This window comes from Eleutherodactylus coqui, chromosome 4 (assembly GCF_035609145.1).
Source record: "Eleutherodactylus coqui strain aEleCoq1 chromosome 4, aEleCoq1.hap1, whole genome shotgun sequence".
NCBI classification, from domain to species: Eukaryota; Metazoa; Chordata; class Amphibia; order Anura; family Eleutherodactylidae; genus Eleutherodactylus; species Eleutherodactylus coqui.
This window is the reverse complement of record NC_089840.1, coordinates 275,156,267-275,166,315: the sequence shown is the minus strand read 5'-3', so window position 1 is coordinate 275,166,315 and position 10,049 is coordinate 275,156,267. Positions and strand designations below refer to the sequence as shown.

The 10,049-nt window shown below is 39.9% G+C and overlaps 1 protein-coding gene across 2 annotated transcripts in view; it reads right to left on the bottom strand.

Annotated features, from left to right (window-relative positions):
- Positions 1-4,414: 4,414 nt before the first annotated feature.
- The window catches only part of LOC136624358 (zinc finger protein 182-like), a 71,357-nt gene continuing 65,722 nt past the window's right edge, over positions 4,415-10,049 (bottom strand). For both annotated transcript variants that reach the window (XM_066598321.1, XM_066598319.1), the window contains 2 exons: positions 8,340-8,442; positions 4,415-5,889 (listed from right to left, as the gene is read on the bottom strand). In XM_066598321.1, the coding sequence (XP_066454418.1) occupies positions 4,574-5,889; positions 8,340-8,442 (1,419 nt within the window). In that variant the 3' untranslated portion in view covers positions 4,415-4,573. The remainder of the gene's footprint in view (positions 5,890-8,339; positions 8,443-10,049) is intronic.

The following is a 10,049-nucleotide window of genomic DNA, read 5'->3' as shown; positions in this document are numbered from 1 at the left end:
TGCACCGATGATTGTTAAAACGATTGCCGATTAGCGACTTTTTTTTTTTTAAGCAATCATTGTCTGGTGTAAATGGGCCATTAGGCCTTAGTCACATGGGCGTTTTTTCGCGCGATTTGTGGATCGCATGACGGATGCGCATCCGCAAATCGCGTGACCGGGGCCCAAAAATTGCCCGAAAATCTGCTCCTAGCCGCGTTTCATTAGAACGGGCCGGAGCTGTCCAGCGCATTGCATTCAAAGGAGCCGGCAATACAGCCGGCTCTATTAAAAGCAATGCACTACGGGCGAGCGCGGGGTGAATTGTTGGGAAGAGCTTAAATATATAAGCCCTTTCCTGCAATTCATCCAGAAATGTGTAAAAAAAAAAAAAAAAAAAAAAAAATATATATATATATATACTCACCTTGTCCCGGCAGACAAAGTTCAGCGCGGCCAGCCTGCAGTGGGTGTGAAGGGGGTGTGAGTCAGACCTGTCCCTGATTGGCTCAGCGCTGAGCCAATCAGGGCAGGTCTGACTCACACCCCCTTCACACCCACTGCAGGCTGGCCGCGCTGAACTCCATCTGCCGGGACAATGTGAGTATATATTTTTTTTTTATTTTAACACATTGCTGGATGAATTGCAGGGAAGGGCTTGTATATTTAAGCCCTTCCCGACAATTCATCCCGCGCACGCCGGCAGCCCATTGCTTTCAATGGAGCCGGCTGTATTGCCGGCTCCATTGAATTCAATGGGCAAACATCGTTCTTCTCTGCCACAGCTGTTACAGCTGTGGCAGAGAAGAATGATTTGTCTTCTATATGTTCTCAATGGGGTCAGCGCTGCTGCTGGCCCCATTGAGCGCAGATAGAGAAGAGAACAGGAATCGCAGATAGGTGCGATCTGCGATTTCTGGTCTATAATTTATCGGACGAGCACATAAAAAGCGCTCATGTGTCCGATACCATTGCAAAGCAATGGTTTTAAAAAAATCGCCGGACGCATGCGCAAATCGCGCGAAAAAACGCCCGTCTGACTGAGGCCTCTGAGTGTAATTTACTTCCCACCTCCCTCCCCCTTACAAACTATCCACACTAAACAAACAGGGACATGTATTAATTCATACATGGACTGATAAGTTTAGCATGTGACGTAGAGACTGGGATTGTATCTACTTTACATAGGACTGCCAACCGTGAACAAAACACATATAGATAAGAAAAACTTTTACATACTTTGGTTTTACATGTTTTGTCCAGTATTGGTTATCTAATGACAATCCTCAGACTACAACACCACATATGCCCAATTTCCACTTATATACTTTACCACTTCAGTTAGCAACTATTATCCATAGGCCATCCACTCTGTTCACTGCTAAACCTTTTACATCTTTCAATACTCAAAACACATGAAAGGCTTTGTTTACTGACATCCCTCTCTTTGACATGTCTGCTGTGTATTACACTAGTGGCTGCTCCGGTGTCTACCAGAAAGGGGAGAGGACCTTCTGAACCTATAGTCAAAGAGACAATAGGTACTGGGCCCCTTCTGGATTTGCTAATTTGCAAAGGGCAGACGTCATCAATGAGCACCGACAGTGGATTGCCTGTTTCCTAATGGTCAGAAAAGTAAGGTCTTGGTTTGGACTGTCCATTCTGAGCCTTTGGAGGTGCCCTACATTGTCTACACCTGTGGCCCTGTTTGCCACAGTTGTAGCAAGTGATAGGTTTCCGGAATTCATGGTTGTCCTGGTTCACAAGTACCATTGTACAGGAGCCTAGTTCTAAACCACGGACAACTTGGAGAAGAGCCTGGGACTCTAGAGTATGCCATTCAGGATGGAGCGGCTTCTAGTTTGTCGTTCATGTTCTTTTTGAGACATCCCCCAAAGGCTTGTGTAAGAAGTTGGGCATGTACAGGAACATTGAGACTGTATCCCAAGTCCTTCCACGCTACCAGAATCCTAGACAAAAAAAAGGTTCTGCTGATTGTCTTCTCCTGCCTAACATCATAAATGGTAATTCCTAATTCTGTCATACACTTCAAAGGCCAGAGTTTCAGATGATGTAGGAAACTAGCCCCTGAACCAGACACCTTAGGGTTAAGTGGTTGGTCAAACTCCTCAATCATCAAGGGGAAGAAGAAGGGGTAAGCCTTATGCCTGGCCACTTCTTTCAGGTTTTTATAACAGCCATAAACTCCTGCTAACTGTAGACAAGCTCTGTAGAACCCCATGGGTTGTTTCTCAGGATCTGGCATTTTATTAGTGACTAGCTTACCCATCGCGCGTTGCTGCGAAGACAGACATACATGCCTTCGTTTTTATATATAGATGACATCAGGAAGTGAGAGAATTAGATTCCTTACATAAAATTTGGACGCTAATTCTTTTGCGCTGAGAATTTAATAATGAAGTTGTGACCCATTAGCTTTTCCTATTTATGACATAATCAATGCTTGTGCCAAATTTCAAGTTTCTATGACATTGGAAAGTGAGAGAATTAGATTCCGTACGTACAATTTGGACGCTAATTCTTTGGCGCTTAGAATTAAATAATCGAGTTGGGACCCATTACCTTTTCCTATTTATGACATAATCAATGCTCGTGCCATTTATCATAGCATAAATGTACTATGCCTATAATCTTCCCAGGAGTGTACTCAACAACTTCCCAAAGTTTCATGGCGATCGGATGAATGGTGTAGTAATGCATAAAGGACAAACAGACACACAGACAGACATACATTCAATTTTATATATATAGATAGATGCTGTCTTTCTCATTCTGTAATTAATGACACCATCATTTTCAATTCTATCTTCCCTTTAGCAACCAGGCAGGCACATCTGTCCCAACCTTCAGCTGCCTCCATTTTAGCATCTTTAAAACTGCCTTTATATTCTATCATTGCATTTGACCACAGCCGGGGACTATCACTCATAGCACAATATCACGAAGCGCAGTGACGCCTTTTTCTAATAGTTTTCTATGTACATTCTCTTGTGGGGGTTCCCTTTTCATAAGGGAAACCCTCTTCATGTTCTGCAGCTCTCCTGACATCTTGGGGATTGGATATTTGTGAACAAGATTCTTAGAAGACCTTGTGGCGCATTCCTATACTGCTATTTACAGCCCGGGACTAAGGGTCCCATGTCTGGTGTCCTGTTTCATGATAGGCATCAAAGCCTTGCATTCTTTGGCTATTTCTTTACCTTCCATATTCTTTACTATGTTTTAGGTCAATATTCATTCTGACTCATCTGAGGTGGCTTTCTTAGACCATCTGTTACCCATGTGTCACTGGTAATCTACATGGGTTTTTAATAACCTTTTTCCTCCTTATTTGAGGAGACGGTAACCCCGTCTGAGGATATGTTTACTATGGCAAGTGATTTTTGTCACAAGTCAGACACTTGTCCTACAGTATAATTGTTCCCTCTGCGTGACCCTAAAAACTCAGTCTTCACAGTGCAGGACCCACCTAAACCACATACACAGGTATTTCCTCTGCGTGCCCCTAAAAACTCAGGCTTCACAGGGCAGGACCCACCTAAACAATCGGTCCCTCGTCAGGGATCGGGAACATATTACCAGTAGATTAGGGAACTTAGATCATAGAATATCCACACTAGGACAATTATTCAACCTATTGACACTATTATGGCCTTCAAACACATTGGGTTACACATTCATTCAAACCCAGACAACGAGACAGCTTGTTTGACAGGGTTCTTTGTCATATAAAATGAACCAAATTTAGACCTTAAATGAACCACTCAATATAAATGAACATACTTACCTAACTTTGAACAGACAAAAGCACAGAGACACAATGGGGGATAAGAATAACAGTTTCTTACCAGCCAGCATGGTCCTGATTATGGGTCTGTGCATTCTGTCCGTTCGAGAGTAAGTCGGATCAGAGGTTCTGGTCACTTGGTCCCTGTTCAGGCGCCAGCTGTTACACCATAGGCCGAGCCCTTTCTGATTATCATAAGCAGGCCTTCAGGTATATTCAGACTTGAGAGGTATATACGGAGAGGTGGCATATGTCACCAACAAAATTACTCCTAAGTTTACATGAAAATATGAGTCAATTGTTATTAGGCAAAAGACAATAGGACAAGTTAAACAATTTATTTCATCACAACTTATGTTAAATCTTTGATACCTTATTGTATTCGTGTTTTGTCTATTACCCTTAAAGTTTCAATAAAAATCTTTTGAATACAAAACATTTCTCACATTCTCAACGTGAAAATGGCTTCTCCCCTGTGTGAATTCTCAGATGAGTAACGACAGTTGATTTATGCATAAAACATTCACCACAATCTAAACATGTAAATGATGCATAAAACATTTACCACAATCAAAACATGTAAATGGCTTTTTTGCCACATTCTGAACATAAAAATGGCTTCTTCCCTTGTGTGAATTTTCTGATTTTTAATGAGAGTTGGTTTCGGCTTAAAACATTTTCCACAATCAGGAAGATACATGTCTGATGTACAGCGAGATGTGATTTATGTTTAAAACAGTTCCCATATTCCTAACATGAATGTGGCTTCTCCTCTGTGTGTTTTTTCTAATGTTTAATAAGAACATGTGTGAAAAGATTTCCCATATTCAGAACATAAAAATATCTTCTCTCCCCTGTGTGAGTTCTCTGATGTAACACAAGACTTGATTTTCGGTTAAAACATTTCCCACATTCAGAACATGAATATGGCTTCTCCCCTGTGTGAATTCCCTGATGTAACACAAGACTTGATTTTTGGTTAAAACATTTTCCACATTCAGAACATGAATATGGCTTTTCCCCTGTATGAATTCTCTGATGTTTAACAAGATCTGATTTATTGTTAAAAGATTTCCCACATTCTGAACATGAATATGGCTTTTCCCCTGTATGAATTCTCTGATGTTTAACAAGATCTGATTTATTGTTAAAAGATTTCCCACATTCAGAACATGAATATGGCTTCTCCACTGTGTGATTTCTCTGATGTAACACAAGATTTGATTTTCGGTAAAAACATTTCCCACATTCAGAACAAGAATGGGGCTTTTCCCTCGTGTGAATTCTCTGATGTAACACAAGATTTGATTTTAGGTTAAAACATTTCCCACATTCAGAACATGAATATGGCTTCTCTCCTGTGTGAATTATCTGATGTGAAACAAGACTTGATTTTTGGTTAAAACATTTCCCACATTCAGAACAAGAATGTGGCTTCTCCCCTGTGTGAATTCTCTGATGTAACACAAGATTTGATTTTCGGTTAAAACCTTTCCCACATTCAGAACATGAAAATGGCTTCTCCCCTGTGTGAATTCTCTGATGTAACACAAGACTTGATTTTCGGTTAAAACATTTTCCACATTCAGAACATGAATATGGCCTTTCGCCTGTGTGAATTCTCTGATGTAACACAAGATTTGATTTTAGGTTAAAACATTTCCTACATTCAGAACATGAATATGGCTTCTCCCCTGTGTGAATTCTCTGATGTAACACAAGATTTGATTTTTGGTTAAAACATTTCCCACATTCAGAACATGAATATGGCCTTTCCCCTGTGTGAATTCTCTGATGTAACACAAGCTTTGATTTTCGGTTAAAACATTTACCACACTCAGAACATGAATATGGCTTCTCCCCTGTGTGAGCTCTTTGTTGTTCAACATCTGTTCTGTAAATTTTATTTTGTTTAACATTCTTCAATGAATCAGAAGATGAAACATGTTTAGAAGGATCAGAAGATAGATTTTTGCTGTGAAGGGCTGAGGGCATATTTGGGATAATAGCCGGCTTTTCATTTGTATCTTGTATGATACCAGGATCTTCCACTTCATAATCTGTTGATATCAGATGTCCTTTGGAGTTTCTAGTTTTGTCATCTGGCAAGAATAAAATGAATTTTAATATTTTTGAATATAACATTACAATTATACTAATAGTTTATGACATTTGCATATAAATTGTTAAAGGTTTTTCCCATTTACATGAGCCACAATAATTTGTGGAGCACCTAATCTACTGACAGCCATCCTAAAGGACCAATTATTTTAGCCAATAAGCTTATTTGTTGTCTTTTTCCATGCATTGACGTTTAATTAGTACATACAGCTGGAGCTCTCAGCTGCTGATCTTATCCACGGCTCATACAGCTAGTAAGGTTACAGATCACAGGAACTTTAAGAAGAAAGTATCACACATTATTCAGGTTGTCCTGCACTGGACAAACAGTACAGGGATTACAGAGAAGTGCAACGTGTTTTGGAGTGTTTATAAACAGATTCACCTCCTTTTTCAATCATGGAACTAATAGATATAAAGCCTCTTACATTAAAAGCGAACCTAGAGGATCACTGGTGCCTGCAAACTCCTCATCCAAGTAAGTGCATCCTCTATTACTTTGTAAACTTTTCACTAATCACTAGGTGAATTGCTTAATATCAATGGATGACAGAAACTTCCATGGGCGCAATGACAGATCTCAACAACTCCACGCTGAACTGTTGAACCTTGACATATTGATTTAATCTCTTCAAATGCAGAACAGGTCGGACAGTGCCGTCCTCCTTGTGAAGAGATTGGAATATAACCCCCTGCACTGTTTATGGCGAAACAGGGACAATTACACCCTCAGATGAGGAAGTGTGTATCACATAAGCCAAAGCATTGCACTATGAAGGAGAGATCGGAATTTTGGAACTGAAGAAGCAATCTTTGGGTTTGTAGAAAACTATATGGCATAGCTCGAAGAGATAACCTTCTGAACATAGATGTCTGAGCCATGAGTGAGTTAGGTCTCCTTGAATAAAAAAAGTCATCACCCCACTCTGATTGCCTTGGTTGGGGACAGCCATACACATAGAAGATTTAGTATAGGCGGGCTTGGAGTATAGTGGCCAGGGACACCAGGACGGGCGCAGTTTGTAGGAGAGTGTTTTGTTTTGGAGCGGCAAAAGAAACAAATCTGGAGCCTCTTCTTCTGTGCAGAACCACACGTGGCTGGCTTTGTTTTCTGGTAGATGAGAACTCTTACCACAAATAGCTTTAGAAACATTATTGGCTAGTCAACTGTCTCTCATAGGGAAATCTTCATACTCCCCAGGAATATGCCACACCAAGGAGCATCTGCTAGGGGGCTTGGTATAGGTTGACTGGTTTTGGTCGGTGGTTGGGGGGTTGGAAGTGGAGTAAAGAAAGTTGGCTGCAGTGGTGGTGGTAAAAAGAAAGAGGAAGGAAAAGAGGGAGGAGAGAATACTTACCTCAGTGGAGAAAATACTCACCTAACTACCATAGACCGTAGAGCTCCGAGACTCTGAGCTAAAACTGATTAGCTGGCTTCTGCAGGAGGTGTATAGCTGGGAGGAGAAACTAACACTTTTTTTTTGCTTAGTGTACACCCTATAGTGGTAGTAGCTATACCCATGGTTTTCAACTGTGTCTCCCAATGCAAAAGTCGAGAAATAAACAGTGTTTTTTTATTAGGATTGTAAAAATCTAAAGTAAAATAAAAAAAATCTACAAATTGGTATTACCACATCCATAAAGGTCTACTTAGGTCTCCATCAGAAAAAAAAATTAATGAAAAGCTATCAAAAAGTTTTATATGTTCCCCAAAATGGTACCAATGCAAACTACAGGTCACCCCACAAAAATCGAGCCCTCACACAGTCCTATCAGTGGAAAAATGAAAAAAATAATGCAGGTAAAATCTAGCGTCAGAAAATCATTTTTTCTCAAAATGTATTTAACTTTTAAGCATTACTACATATTAAAGAACTGTATAAATTTGGTATCCCTGTGGTCCTACTGACCCACAGAATTAAGAAGTATAATCCAAGACAAAATGTAATAAAAAGCAATCAAAAAGTCGTATGTATTCTAAAACAGTACTAACAGAAACTCCAGGACGTCTCGCACAAAATGAGTTCTTGCATAATTATGTTCACGGAAAAACAAAAATGTTATGGCTGTCAGAAGTTTTCAGCACATTATATGGTAGATTAAATAGTGCCATTGAAAAATATGACTCGTCCTGCAAAACATCAAGCCCTCAGATGGATAAATAATAGAGTTATGATTGTATTATAAAGGGGGAAGAAAAAACAAAAATGGAAAAAAAGGGCCGCGTTCTCAAGAGGTTAATATGGATTTTTAAAAAACTGCTATTGTGTGCGGGACTGATAGTTTTACTCCTAATGTGACTTAAATGTTTCCCTAATTTTTGTTTGAGTAGCGTATTATGAAAAAAATTCTTAACATTGTTTTTGGCTCAATAAGGCAACATTCAGCAGAAACCCCGACAACACAGACTCTTCTCTACATGTAGTCTCACCTGGGGGGTCATCTGTAGGAATCCCCTCCTTACACGGCTGATCCCCCCTCACATGTGTCTCTGTAGCATCAATAGGGATCAGATCTTCATCCGGATTCACCAGCTGTGAAATAAATATTGTAAAAGTCATCACACAGTTGGAGAAGTCGTGTGGAAGGTTTTATATGGCCAGAAAAGGTCATTAATTAGTATGAGGAGCCGGAATGACATGACAGCAGTAGTGATCTGGGCCAAATAGCTGCAGGTCTCCTGTATAACTCCAACCTGTTGCTTCTTTATTCCAACCAGAAGTCTCCAGAACTAGAAAAGATGCAGATATCTAATGTCTGTGGTTGGCTGTAATCCCGCCATCTCCAGCTTTCTCATTACACAATTATATATATATGTGTGTGTGTGTGTGTGTGTGTGTGTGTGTGTGTGTGCGTGAAAGCCCTCACTCACTCACTGACCAGTTCTCTAACTTCCCGATGTCATACAACCATGAAATTTGGGATGATCATTCTTTAGGTCCTAAATAGGAAAATCAAAGGGGTCATGGTAAGTGCACCCCTATGTAATGTAACTTCTCGGTGTCGTACAAGCGTGAAATTTGGCTCAAGCATTCTTTGGATCCTATATGGGGAGAGTGGAAGTGGTGGCACATTCTGCAGAGGGACATCGGTACTTGCAGCCTAAGAAGAATCTAACACTCCTCTATATGTATACATATTTTATTCCTCGGTTACTCTAAACTAACCTTGACTTCATTAAATTTTCCGTGCAAACAACATGTAAACACCTGGATCAAATTAAATTGGGCATGGCCGAGCCTATCAGTTAGTATACATATAAAGGGAAAGCCCTCACTGACTAAGTAATTCTCTTACTTCCCGATGTCGCATAAACATGAAATTCGGCATAACCATTCTTTAGGTCCTAAATAGGAAACGTAAAGGAATCACAACTCAAAAATTCAATGCTAAGTGCAAATGTATTTGCACACCTGTGCAATGTACCAAATCTAATTCTCTAACTTTCCGATGTCGTACAATCATGAAATTTGGCAGGAGCATTCTTTAGGTCCTATATCGTAAAAGTATAGGGGTCAAAACTCAAAAACTACAATGCTTATTGCAAAAATACTGGCACCCCTGTGTAATGTACCAAATCTAATTCTCTAACTTTCCGATGTCGTACAAACATGAAATTTGGCAGGAGCATTCTTTAGGTCCTATATAGTAAAAGTATAGGGGTCAAAATTTGAAACTACAATGCTTATTGCAAAAATACTGGCACCCCTGTGTAATATACCAAATCTAATTCTCTAACTTCATGATGTCGAACAAACAAGAAATTAGGCATGACCATTCTTTAGGTCCTAAATAGAAAAAGTAAAGGGGTCACAACTTAAAAATGCAATGCTAAGTGCAAAAGTATTGGCACCCCTGTGTAATGTAGCAAATCTAATTCTCTAACTTCCTGGTGTCATACAAACATGAACTTTGACAGGAGCATTCTTTAGTTCCTAAATAGGGAAAGTAAAGGGGTCACAAGTCAATTATTCAATGCTAATTGCAAAGGTAAGTGCATCCCTATGTAATGTAGTTTCCTGTTGTCGTACAATCGTAAAATTTGGCGCAAGTATTCTTTAGGTCCTAAATGAGGAGAGTGTGAGGGGTGGCATATTCTGCAGAGGGACATCGGTACACGCAGCCTGAGAAAAATCTAATG